Source organism: Sturnira hondurensis, unplaced genomic scaffold, assembly GCF_014824575.4.
Source record: "Sturnira hondurensis isolate 20B ecotype Veracruz unplaced genomic scaffold, ASM1482457v3 Scaffold0024805, whole genome shotgun sequence".
Taxonomy (NCBI): Eukaryota; Metazoa; Chordata; class Mammalia; order Chiroptera; family Phyllostomidae; genus Sturnira; species Sturnira hondurensis.
Window position 1 is genome coordinate 5,652,029 of NW_028097436.1, and position 13,366 is coordinate 5,665,394.

General features: G+C 37.4%; 1 protein-coding gene across 4 annotated transcripts in view; it reads left to right on the forward strand.

Moving 5' to 3' along the window:
• Positions 1–13,366, forward strand: part of TDRD3 (tudor domain containing 3) — a 184,473-nt gene that overhangs the window by 91,746 nt on the left and 79,361 nt on the right. For all 4 annotated transcript variants that reach the window (XM_037038695.1, XM_037038694.1, XM_037038696.1 and 1 more), the window contains exons 6-7: positions 4,370–4,441; positions 6,631–6,780. In XM_037038695.1, the coding sequence (XP_036894590.1) occupies positions 4,370–4,441; positions 6,631–6,780 (222 nt within the window). The remainder of the gene's footprint in view (positions 1–4,369; positions 4,442–6,630; positions 6,781–13,366) is intronic.

Genomic DNA, 13,366 nt, shown 5'->3' on the forward strand with positions numbered 1-13,366 from the left:
TGTCTGTTCCCCTGGGATTATAACCAGGAGCTTGGATTCGGGATGGACCAGGTGCTGTTTCAAAGGAACCAATCAACTTTCCACCTTTTTGTGGGCTTCTGTAGGTTTACACCTCCTACTTAAACTGACAGGCCTCTGTGGCCCAGCATCTCCCCATGTTACCCCAACAGTCCATCGCAGAGGGGAAGAAGGACTGTTACCCCCTTGGCAGAACACAATGCTGTGGTCCCCTGGAATGTGAAACTTGCTTCCTGGTGGTGCAGACAGGCTGATGCATCCCATTTTGTGAAGCTCAATGCCTAAGTCCCTTTGCTCTCCTTTTCTAGCTAAATACTAAGGTAACCATTAGACTGCCAATAGGTGATGGTCTGAGCATTTCTTTATCTCCACATGGTAGTGCTGAGTCTTATGTGTAATAAATATCATAACAAATAATTGTGAAATGAAGGATTCACAAAGCACATAAAGCTAACTACCTTTTAAGCTAAAATTGATGTTCTTGTGCCATTCTTAAATCTTGCCTAAGTGAGCTAAGTGACCTAGCAGTATTTCAAGCTTTGGTATTTTATGATATATTGATTTTTTCTATTTTCTTAGTGTACCTGTTGGGGGATAAATAGATAATGAGAATTAAGCACAGTTTTTATTTCATAGTGCTCATTCCTTATGATAATATTCTACCTTTTGGACTGCTATACTGTGTAGTATAAGATAATTATTCATAACTTTGTTGTTTAGTTGGAAATGTTACAAAAAGCAAGTACATGGTTGGCTCTTTACACAAAGGGCCAAGTTTGTGAACTTTGAATTTCCCAGTGAAACCCCACTCATTTTATGTGGTCCTTTCTTTTAGAAGTTGATATTTTATAGTTTTTATGATAATTAAGAGTTTTTTAAAAATGTAATAAGATATTCTAAAGTCAGACCAACATCCTACATAATTTCCCAACCAAGCCAGAACTATCACTACTTCACTGACTGAGAAGTCAGTTATCATTCTAGGAACTTCCTTGTCCCCAACACACCTGCATACAGACACATGCACACAGATTAGTAGTTGTTTGATAGTTGTCCTTGTAATGTTTTATTATATATCTTTGCACTCTGTTTCCTGAAAGCCTATTAGTATTTCTTGTGAGGGGGTAATAAAAATTTAAATTAAAAAGAGTTTAAAAACATCTTAATATGATTATAGTTCTCTTTGGTTTTATATGTTTTTTGATTTGGTAACCATAGTGATGTAGAAACCATGGAGAGTTCAATTACTTGAGCATCTGGCAAGTACTGCACATAGAAATCATAAACCATGGAGTTAATTTTGGAATTAAAGAGACCCTAAATATTCTTATAAAGTAAATAGAGGAAGAGAACATTGAACAGTATTTAAGCTACATGCAGGTGTTGTAGTTGTAGCAAGTTGATTACATACAGGGGAAGAAAAGAAGAAATGTGTTTTTCATCTTCCCAAAGGGAAACTGTACCATTAAACGTCAACTTTCATTCCTCTCCTCCTCCCAGTCTCTGGCAGCTATGATTCTATGGTACTTTCTGTCTCTATGAATTTGACTATTTTAGGGACCAAGTGGAATCACACAATATTTGTCTTTTGTGTCTGGCTTAGTTCACTTAACGTAATGTCTTCAAATTTCATTCATATTGCAGCATGTGTCACAGTTTCTTAACTTTAAGGCTAAATAATATTCTAGTGTGTGTGTATATCTGTATCACATTTTGTTCATTCATCACTGGTGGACATTAGCATTTTTTTAACCTTTTGGCTATTGTGAATATTGCTGTTATGAGCATGGGTGTATAGATATCTGTTCAAGTTTTGGCTTTCAGTTCTTTTGGGTGTATAGTTAGAATTAGATTCAGGGATCGTGTGGTTATAGTTTAATGTTTTTAATAACTGTCATTTGGTTTTCCACAGTGACTGTACCATTTTACATTCCAATCAGCAGTACACAAAGGATCCAATTTTTCCACATCCTTGCCAACTTGTTATTTTGTGTTTTTTTTTAAAGATTTTTTATTTATTTATCTTTTAGAGAGGAAGGGAAGGAGAGAGGGAGAGAAACATCAATGTATGATTGCCTCTCATGTGTCCTGTGCTGGGAACTGGCCTGCAACCCAGGCATGTGCCCTGACTGGGAATTGACTGGAAATTGAACTCTGATCCTTTGGTTCGCAGGCCCATATTTTATGTTCCTTATTTCTTAATAGTAACTATCCTATTAGGTATGAAGTGGAATCTTTTTGTGGTTTTGATTTGTGTTTCCCAAATGCTTAGTGATATTTGGCATTTTTTTTTCATATGCTTGTTGTCCGTTTGTTTATCTTCTTTGGAGACATATGGTCTGTTTATTAAGTCCTTTGCCAATTTTTAAAATTGGTTTGCTTTTTTGCTGTTTGATTTCTGAATATATTCTGGATATAAATTTCTTCTCAGTTACATAATTTATGAATGTTTTTTATATTTCATGGGTTTCCTTTTTATTCTGTCAATACTGCCCTTTGATGCACAAAAGTTTTTAGTTTTGATGTTTAATTTTACCTTTTTGTTTTCTTTTTAACTTGTTCTTTTGGTATCATATCCAAAAAAACATACCAAGTCTAATGTCATGAAGCTTTCTCCCTCTCTTTTCTTCTAGAAGTTTTTATGCGTTTAGCTCTTAATTAGGTTTTTGATTCATTTTGAAATAATTTTTGTATATGCTGTAAGAATACAGGTAAACTTTTTTGTAATGATTATTATAAAAATATACAGAAATGTTTAATGTTAAGCTATTTTAAATAACTAGTACCCTGGCCTGTGTGGCTTAATTTGTTGGAGCGTCATTCCATAGATTGGAAGGTTGCAGGTTCAATTCCTAGTCAGGTCACGTACCAATCAGAAAAAAAAAATAACAAGAAGTGCTCAACAATTTATATTAACATCTCAAAAATGAAACAAATAGGAGGAATACAGAAATGAAAAAAATCTTTCTGAAGATTCTTAGGAACATTTCAAAGGAATTTATAATGTGATAAGTTGCTTTTGTTAGGAGAATATTTTTTCCATATTTATAATACATTATTAACTTTTTAATTTTAAATATGAAGGTTGGGGAAAACAAAATTAATAGAGGGATGGGAGTTTATTTTTATTAAATATCAATTGGTTGGTTGAATACTTCAAAATATAAACTGATTTTTAAAAGTCTTTTTTTTTTAAGATTTTATTTATTTATCTTTAGAGGGGAAGGGAAGGAGAGAGGGAGAGAAACATCAATGTATGGTTGCCTCTCATGTGTCCCCTGCTGGGACCTGGCCTGCAACCTAGGCATGTTCCCTTGACTGGGAATTGAACCGGGATCGCGTGGTTCGCAGGCCCGTGCTCAATCTACTGAGCTACACCAGCCAGGGCTAAAAGTCTTTTTGTTTGTTTTTTATTTGTCTTGTTATTTTGAATCATCAAATCTTTAATTCATTCCATATATCTGGCATAAGAAGGTGTTCTGATTAAAACAAGTTATTATAAAGGAAATTTTATTGTAATTAAAAGTAATCAGTATATTATAAACTGTAACAATTTGAGCATTTTAAATAAAAATCACTGTTATCAGTATTCCTATAAAGTGTTCCTAGTCAAAACAGTTCTGAACCCTGTTTCAAGAACTGGGGATGAAGACCAAATATGTATTTCTTATTACATTGCAATATAACAAGTATGTTATTTGCTAATAGATTTTCTGTCTCAAATGTTTTTTTTTAAAGGTGATTTCCAGGTAATATTTGTATCAGACAAATATTTTAATATGGTTTAACGTAAAATTTTTGTTACCAAAGTGCATTATGTTTGAATTTGCTACTTGTCGAAGAGGTTTTTTACTGTTTTGTTATTTTTTTAATCCTCACTTGAGGACATGCTTATTAATTTTAGAGAGAAGTGCAGGGAGCAAGAGAGAGAGGAGAGAAACATTGATGTGAGAGAGACACATCAATGGTCACCTCTAGTACACGCCTGGACCAGGGATAGAACTTGCCACCTAGGCATGTGCCTTGACTGGGAATCAGACCCACAGTCTTTTGATTTAGGGGACGATGCTCCAACTAAGCCACACTAGCCAGGGCTGTGTTTTGTTCTTATGGGAGCAGCTTAGAAAATGGTTGTGAATGTGTGTTTTGTATGGAAAGATTAGGAGCGAGCCTCTGCCTAGTTATAGAAGTTAGGAATAGGATATTCTGTCTAGTTTGAAATAATTTATGGAAGGCTTTTTTTCTTTTTTTTAAATAAAAATCTACTAAAATAAGTAGATTCCTGGTATATCATAAATGCTGTAAAATTTTTAATGTGTATTTTCTGTTTTGTGACTTACTTTCTTCACAGAGCTTGTCAAAACACAATAGAAGCAATATTGGAACTGAAGGTGGACCACCTCCTTTTGTGCCTTTTGGACAGGTAATGACTTTCGTATTGGCAGATGTAATTTAATCAACAAGAGGTATTTTTCATTTGTATCAAGCTGTTTTTAGTTTTGTGCCAAGCTATTCATTCCAAGGTCAGAGAGTTATATGGAAATATAGTCAGTTAAAGAATTTAATAATTGTTTTTTCTTTACTGCAATTAAATCGTTGGTGCAGGTGCTTTTCTCAAGAGCTGTTAACCCAAAGATTGAAGAAATTAAGAGGCACACCTGAAGAGCAACTAATAACTAATTAAGACAAAATGGTAGTGGGGCATTATTTTTTGAGAGAAATGCAAAAGAAGATAAAATATGCTATAATTTCTCATTTTATTTATTAAAAATAAAAGAGGGAATGAGAAAAGAAAAGTTTCAATAGAAGGACACAAGATGTGAGAAGAGAAGGGGCAGGGAAGGGGCACCATTGCACTTGTGAAGAGCCTGCTGTCCCAGGGGCCCCTTTCAAGGTTCTGTTTGTCTTCCATGATCCAAATACCCATGTTAGCCAGGGACATAATTCTGTTTTCAGAGGGATTTTCTTTTTCAATCACAGTGACACTGATCCTTTTCTGACATAAGCTAAAGATTACTGCAACATGTTACCTTGAGGTAGCTGCTCCTCTGGCCGGTATCTTGTGACTTCCTGGCTGAGCTCAGCAGCAGACTGCATTGGGGCAATCCCCTCTAGTCTGTCCCTACTGTGTTCCTGAAGGGTCTGAGAGTGCTCTCTGGGACGGCGTGCTCTTTGCCTCACAATGCCACCAGATTTAGCTATTTGTATTCCACCTTGCATTTGCTCTTTAGTTTTGGTTGAGACTGCTGGCTCAGATGAGAGTACTGAAGGTGAGTTAGGGACACAACAGGTAGGAGACAGAGACCTGTGTATCTGTAACGGCTTAAAAGGGTTTTGTGTGAAAAGGGTGATCAGAAGATAAATGAGTAGGATCAGATGGTATCGTCTTCAAAAAACCTTTTTGTAGAGTCTAGTCAAAATTAAAGTAATTCCAGCATCATTTCTATTTTGAAAGAATTTTAAAAATGTGTCAGCTTTTATTGTGCTTTGCAACATGACACAGTGAAGATAAAAGGAAGTTTGACACCCTGTGGTGGGATCTGTGTTGGTGATGCCCTCACTTCTACTAATGCAATGAAAACCCCAGAGTAAAAACAGAGTGTAAATATTCTAGTAGTTTGTATTCGAAATTGATAAATGATATGTTTGTAAGTATATGCTTTTCCCTTAAATATTTTGGTGATAATATTTCCTTTATAAATGGCTCAGATTTGTGATTTAATTACTTTAAAAAACTTGAAGTGTTTTACAATTTTTTGACTTAGGAAGGGTAATAAAAGTTATAGTATCACTAATATTATTTGTTTATGAAGTCCATTCTGAAAAATTCTTTTCATCATATCTTAGCCTGTATATGGGTTAAAGGTAGATAACGCTGGCTGTGCATTGCTATCTAGAGGATATATTTATTTATATTGCTCAAAATCTGTATTTGTATAAGACATTTGTTTGAGAGCATGTTTTCTTTCTTTTATCAATGAGTTGAGAAAAGGCTTATTTTTTAGAATTTTTACTGATATAAGTAGAAGAAGAAATAGCATTTGGGGCTTATTTTTAAGCAACTATGACTTTCTCAATTTATTTTATGAGACTAAAAATAAAAAACTTTGCATCCTGATTGAGGGACAGGGTTTGTTTTTAGCTTTTGGTTTATAAGTTCAGATACATCTTTTTATATGTTAAAATAACTCTACTACTTAACTCTCATAAGGATATTAAGGCATAATGTAATAAATCAAGCTCTTAATAAAAACCTCAATTTATTTTTCTTGTGCAATAGTGTAGATCTTTTGAAATTTAAATTATGTCATTTTCCTAAAATGAAACTTAGATCTCCTGCTTTCATGTGTGTTGTGAAAATGTACCCCCCCCCCGTTTTGGGGGGGGTACATTTTTGTGAAGCTTTCCATTGTATTTACCAGTTACACTTTTCTAAAAGTTACTTTAATCAGTCTTCTACTTTTATTTTTAAATGTATGTGAAAGAATTGTATTTTTATGGACTCCCAGCTGTTGTGATACAAACTTTTTTGAAGAAGTAATACTTTATTATGTAGACCTTGAATCTCCTTGGGAACTAATGAAGTGACTGATTTTTATTAATTATTACCAGAAGTGTGTATCTCATGTCCAAATGGATAGCAGAGAACTTGATCGAAGGAAGACACTGCAAGTTACAATGCCTGTCAAACCTGCAAATGATAATGATGAATTTGAAAAGCAAAGGACTGCTGCTATTGCAGAAGTTGCAAAGAGCAAAGAAGTAAGAAACTAAATTATAATAAATTCTTCTTATTTCTTATCATTATGTTCTACTTAGATTGCTTATAATTATTATTGTTTTTTCACATATGGTAACTAATACTACAAACTTTTGACATTCTCCAGGTATCAGTAGACATGCCCTGGTGCATATGGAGTCTCAAGCTTACATACTGTGGTTCAATGTTCTTTTTCCAAATCCTTTTGACAATCCCATTAAGTTACTCTTTCTAGCAACCACACTTGTTTTCTTTTCTTTTTCTCCCTTCCTTTTCTTTTAACATTGTAACAGCTGAACCCAATTTCTTCTTATTTTATTTTATTATTCTTTTTTTATTTATTATTTTTTATTTAACTCTTGTTCAAGTACAGTTTTCTTTCTTGTATTCCCAGCCCTGCCCCATCCCACAGTGCTCTCCACCTCCCTCCCATCTCTGCCCCCCACCTTAGTTATTGTCCATGTGTCCTTTATACTTGTTCATGTGAGTCCTTCCCCTTTTCCCCTGTGATTCTCTCCCCTCTCCCCTCTGGACCCTGTCAGCATGTTCTGTATTTCAGTGTCTTTGGTTACATTTTGCTTGCTTGTTTGTTTTGTTGTTTAGATTCCTGTTAAAGGTGATATCATATGGTATTTGTCTTTCACTGCCTGGCTTATTTCGCTCAGCATAATGCTTTCCAGTTCCATCCATGATGTTGCAAAGGGTAGGAGCTCCTCCTTCCTTTCTGCAGCATAGAATTCCATTGTGTAAATGTACCATAGTTTTTTGATCCAGTCATTGACCGATGGGCATCTAGGTTGCTTCCAACTCTTGGCTATTGTAAATTGTGCTGCTATGAACATTGGGGTGCATAGGTTCTTTTGGATTGATGTTTCAGGGTTCTTAGGATATACTCCTAACAGTGGAATTGCTGGGTCAAAAGGCACGTCCATTTTTAGTTTTCTTAAAAAATTCCATACTGCTTTCCATAGTGGTTGTACCAGTCTACAATCCCAGCAACAGTGAACTAGAGTCCCCTTTTCCCCACAACCTCTCCAACACTTGTTGTTTGTTTCTTTGTTCATGGTAGCCATTCTGACTGGTGTTCAGTGGTATCTCATTGTGGTTTTGATTGGCATCTCTCTGATAGCTAGTGATATCGAGCATCTTTTCATGTGTCTCTGGATCCTCTGTATGTCCTCCTTGCAGAAGTGTCTGTTCAAGTCCTTTGCCCATTTTTTAATTGGGTTGCTCGTCTTCTTTGAGTAGAGTCGTGTGAGTTCTTTGTATATTTTGGAGATTAAACCTTTGTCTGAGGTGTCATTGGCAAATATGTTTTCACAAACTGTTGCTTCTCTTTTTATCTTGATACTGTTTTCCTTGGCCATGCAGAAGCTATTAAGTTTGATGAGATCCCATTTGTTTATTCTTTCCTGTATGTCCCTTGTTCTAGGGGACGTATCAGTAAAAATATTGCTGCGTGGAATATCTGAGATTTTCCTGCAGTGCTCTCCTCTAGGACTTTAATGGTTTCCCAGCTTATATTTAAGTCTTTTATCCACCTTGAATTTATTTTGGTGTATGGTGTAAGTTGGTGCTCGAGTTTCATTTTTTTGCATGTGGCTGTCCAGTTCTCCTAACACCATTTGTTGAAGAGGCTATCTTTACTCCATTTTATGTTACTGCCCCCTTTGTCAAATATTAATTGACTGTAGAGATTACAGATTTGGAGCCCAGAGTTTATTTCTGGGCTCTCTGTTCTATTCCATTGGTCTATGTGCCTGTTTTTTTGCCAGTACCAGGCTGTTTTGATTACAGTGGCCTTGTAATATAGTTTGATATCAGGTATTGTAATCCCTCCTACTTTGTTCTTCTTTCTCAAAATTGCAACTGCTATTTGTGGTCTTTTGTGGTTCCATATAAATTTTTAAAGTGTTTGTTCTATGTCTGTGAAATATGCCATTGGCACTTTAATAGGTATTTCATTAAATCTGTAAATTGCTTTGGGTAGTATGGACATTTTTATGATGTTAATTCTTCAATCCATGAACACGGTATATGTTTCCATTTGTTTGTGTCTTCCTTGATTTCTGTCTTCAGTGTTGTGTAGTTTTCTGCATATAGATCTTTAACCTCCTTGGTTAGGTTTATTCCCAGATATTTTATTTTTCTTTTTGCTATATCGAATGGGATTTTTTTTCTTGATTTCTGCCTCTGCTGTTTCATTGTTAGTATACAAAAATGCCTTTGATTTCTGGATATTGACTTTGTAACCCGCTGTTTTGCCAAATTCATTTAGTCAAGCAGTTTTTTGGTAGAGTCTATAGGATTTTCCATGTACACTATCATGTCATCTGCAAACAATGCCAGTTTTGTTTTTTCCTTTCTGATTTGGATGCCTTTTATTTCCTTTTCTTGTCTGATTGCAGTGGCTAGAACTTCCAATACTATATTAAATAGAAGTGGTGAAAGTGGACAACCTTGTCTTGTTCCCGATCTTAGTAGAAAAGCTTTTAGTTTTTGTCCATTGAGTATGATGTTGGCTGTAGGTCTTTCATATATGGCCTTTATTATATTGAGGAATGCTCCCTCTATTCCCACTTTGCTGAGTACCTTTATCATAAATGGGTGTTGTACCTTATCAAAAGCTTTTTCTGCGTCTATTAATATGATCATGTTTTTTTGTGTTTGCTTTTGTTTATGTGGTGTATTACATTTACTGATTTACGGATATTGAACCATCCTTGCATCCCTGGGATGAATCCCACTTGGTCGTGGTGTATGATCTTTTTGATGTATCATTGGATGCGATTTGCTAATATTTTATTGAGGATTTTAGCGTCTATGTTCATCAGTGATACTGGCCTGAAGTTTTCTTTCTTTGTTATGTCTCTATCTGGTTTTGGAATTAGGATGATGCTGGCTTCATGAAAAGAGTTGGGGATTTTTCCCTCCTTTTGGATTTTTTGAAATAGTCTGTGAAGAATTGGGGTTAGTTCTTCCTTAAAAGCTCTGTAGAATTCTCCTGTGAAACCATCTGGTCCAGGGATTTTGTGTGATGGGAGTTTTTTGATTACTTCTTCAATTTCCACTGCTGTTATTGGCCTGTTCAGGTTTTCTGCTTCTTTTTCATCGAGTTTTGGAAGATTATATTTTTCTAGAAATTTGTCCATTTCATCTAGGTTTTCAAATTTCTTGGCATACAGCTCTGCATAGTAATTCCTTACAGTCCCTTCTATTTCTGTGGTATCAGTTGTAATCTCTCCTCTTTCATTTCTGATTGTGTTTATTTGGGTCCTCTCTCTTCTTTTCTTGATGAGCCTACTTAAAGGTTTATCTATTTTGTTTATCTTTTCAAAAAACCAACTCCTGGATTCATTGATCCTTAGAACTGTGCTTTTAGTCTCTATGTTGTTTAATTCTGCTCTGATCTTGGTTATTTCCTTCCATGTACTTGCTCTGGGCTGTCTCTGTTGTTGTTCCTCGAGTTCTTGGAGGCATGGGGTTAGGTTGTTTGTTTGAAATGCTTCTATTTTCTTTAGGTAAGCCTGTATTGCTATGAACTTCCCTCTCAGGACTGCCTTGGCCGTGTCCCATAAGTTTTGGGTTGTTGTAAGTTCATTTTCATTTGTTTCCAGAAACTTTTTCATTTCTTCCCTGATTTCTGTCTTGACCCATTCGTTGTTTAATAGCATACCATTCAGTCTCCATGATTATGGGTGTTTTTAGTTTTTTCCTGTGGGGATAGTTTCCAATTTCAGTCCCTTGTGATCAGAGAAAATGCTTGGTATGATTTCTATTTTCCTGAAATTTGTTGAGTCTCGTTTTGTGTCCTATCATGTGATCTATCTTGGAAAATATTCCATGTGCATTTGAAAAGAATGTGTATTTAGCTTCTTTAGGATGANCCATTGAGAAGTCAGTAGCCAACCTTAATGGGACCCCCTTGTATGTTACTTCCTTTTTCTCCCTTGCTGCCTTTAGGATTTTCTCTTTGTCTTGGAGGTTTGCCATTTTAATGATGATGTGTCTTGCAGTAGGCCTCCTTGGGTTCCACCTGCTTGGGACTCTCTGTGATTCCTGGATTCGTGTGACTTTATCTCTCCTCAACTTAGGAAAATTTTCTGTTATTACTCTTTCAAGTAGGTTTGCTATCCCTTGTTCCTCTTCCTCTCCTTCTGGTATTCCTATTAATCGGATATTATTACTTTCATGTTGTCTTGCATTTCTCTTAAATTCTCCTCATTTTTTCTGATTCTCTTTTCCCTTACTTGGTCCTTCTGTGAGATTCTTTCTATCCTGTCCTCCATTTCATTTATGCGATCTTCCGCCATATCGATTCTATTCTTCATACCTTCTACTGTATTCTTCAGTTCAGAAATTGTATTGTTCATTTCCTCTTGGACTTTACTGATGGTTTCTATTTCATTTTTCATGTTGGTATAGTTTGCAGAGAGCTCACTGTAGCTCCCCTGTAGTTTCTGGTAGCTCGTTGTAAGCTCTTTGAATTTCCTGATAACCAGTGCTTAGAATTCCATATCTGATAGTTGACTTGCCTCTATTTCATCTAACACTCTTTCTGAGGCTTCCTCCTTTTCTTTCATTTGAGGGTTGTTTCTTTGTCTTCCCATTGTTTGTGATACTCTTCTAGTTGTCCTCCACTTTTTAAATTGATCTGTTCTGGTTACCTGGGCTCATGGTGTGATCTTCTGTGGTAGGATGCCTGTGAGATTCAGTGGTGCACTCTCCTGCAGGTATCTTGGTGTTCTCTGCTTCCACCTACTTCTTTCTTTATTGTGTGTGTGTGATCAGTTGAGGGGGGAGGCAAAATGGTTTATGATAGCGGAAGATTATTTTATGTTATTTACAGACACAGTGGGCAGAGAAGAAACAGACAGTCTCTAGGCTATGTATAGAGTTAACCGTGCTCTTCGACCCAGCTTACCACTTTTAGGAAACGGTGGGCATAAGTTAAGTGTCTTGTTAAGAAGGGGGAGCTTGTGAGTTGTATCTAGAAAGCAGTGTGGTTGCGGGTGGTCAGATTTGAGGTAAGGTGACAGTACAGGTTAGTAACTGGGTGTAGTGCGTCAGTAAATAGAGTAATAGAATTCAGGCACCTGTAAGGTGTTCTAAGGTCCGAGAGATGTGTTATGAAGTATTACTGTTGTACCGAACAGCTCTTATTTACACTAATATTAGAGCAACACTCACATGATAGATTCTATGTGATCTATCTAAATGGGGGTTACAGAGCTTGGGTAGTATAGCAAAGGAAAGCACGTGAAGTATAGAAAATCAGCAAAACACTGTGAAGGAAGGAGCAGTGGGAACCTGTCAGGTAGTACAGTATACCCAGCCAGGACTAAAAAACCTATACAGAAAGAGGTGGGATACAAAGATATTCTTAAAATAAAAAAAGGAGTAAGAATAATGCAACAATAATAATAATACACCTAAAAGAAAACTAAGCAACACACAAACAAACAATCCAACACACACACACACACACTCAAAAGTCAGGAGAAAAGGGGAATAAGCGGACAATTTGGGAAGAACAGAAGGACTAAAACCAGACAAAAAGGAAAAGAAATGAAGGACAGAGTATTGAAAGATAGAGCAACAATACAGTTTACAAGATAAAAGATTAATTACAAAAGAGGTTGAGAGAAAAAACAAGGGGGGGAAGGGAAAAGACACACACACACACACACACACACACAGAAGGAAAAAAAAAAAGGAAGCACCCTTCCTTTGTTGGTTTCAAACTGTCCAAACCAGTTTTTCTGGTTGCAGCGTCTCTGATCGCAGGAATGCAGGCGTGCATGAGCAGGCTGTCGATTGGTCTGTGGTCATGCACAGCCCGGGGAGGCTGCCTGTGTCCCTTGGAATCCGGCACCGTCCTTCTCAGTCCCGTGCAGGACCCAGGCGTTCCCACCCCTCCCCTGGATGGCTGCTGGGTGATTGGAGTCAAGCCGTGGTCTTAGAGCCCCTCAGTTCACTTTCCAATAGAGACTTCTCCACAAAGCCTGTCTCTCAGCCCAGCCCAATCCAAAAAGACCAGGAATGACAGTGTCCTTCTTAAATCCCTCAGGCTGGCGGGCTGGCAGGGTGGCGACCGCAGGGTCCGCAGTTGCCACCCTTTACGTTAACTTAAGCCCACAGGTCTCTGCCCAGTATTAACCTGCCTGCCTAGACGGGGAGGGGGGAGTCAGTTCTCTCCCAAGGAGTGTGTTGACAGCCCACTGGGTGCCGGGCCTCCAGTGTTCACTCCATCACAGGCGCCCCGGCCCTGGATTCAGACAGGGCTCCTGTTTCCCACTGATGGTGCTGTCCCCCATTGCTCGCCAATTCTCCTCGGTACTTGACTGCCCTGGGCGCGCCCAGGCGCAGCCCGCAGCCTAGGAGTCCCAGGGCGCGCAGCCGCTTTTGTCCTCACTCGTCTTCTGGATTCCTTGCCGACCTGCAGCTGTCTGGTTCCTCTGTCACACTCTCTGGTCTCCTATTTTCATAAATGTTGGGGAACTGTTGGATGATTATGCTGTTCTTCGGTAGATCCGCCCGGATTTTCCACCAGATGCACGAGAGCTGGGTTCCCTCGGTGCTACTCTG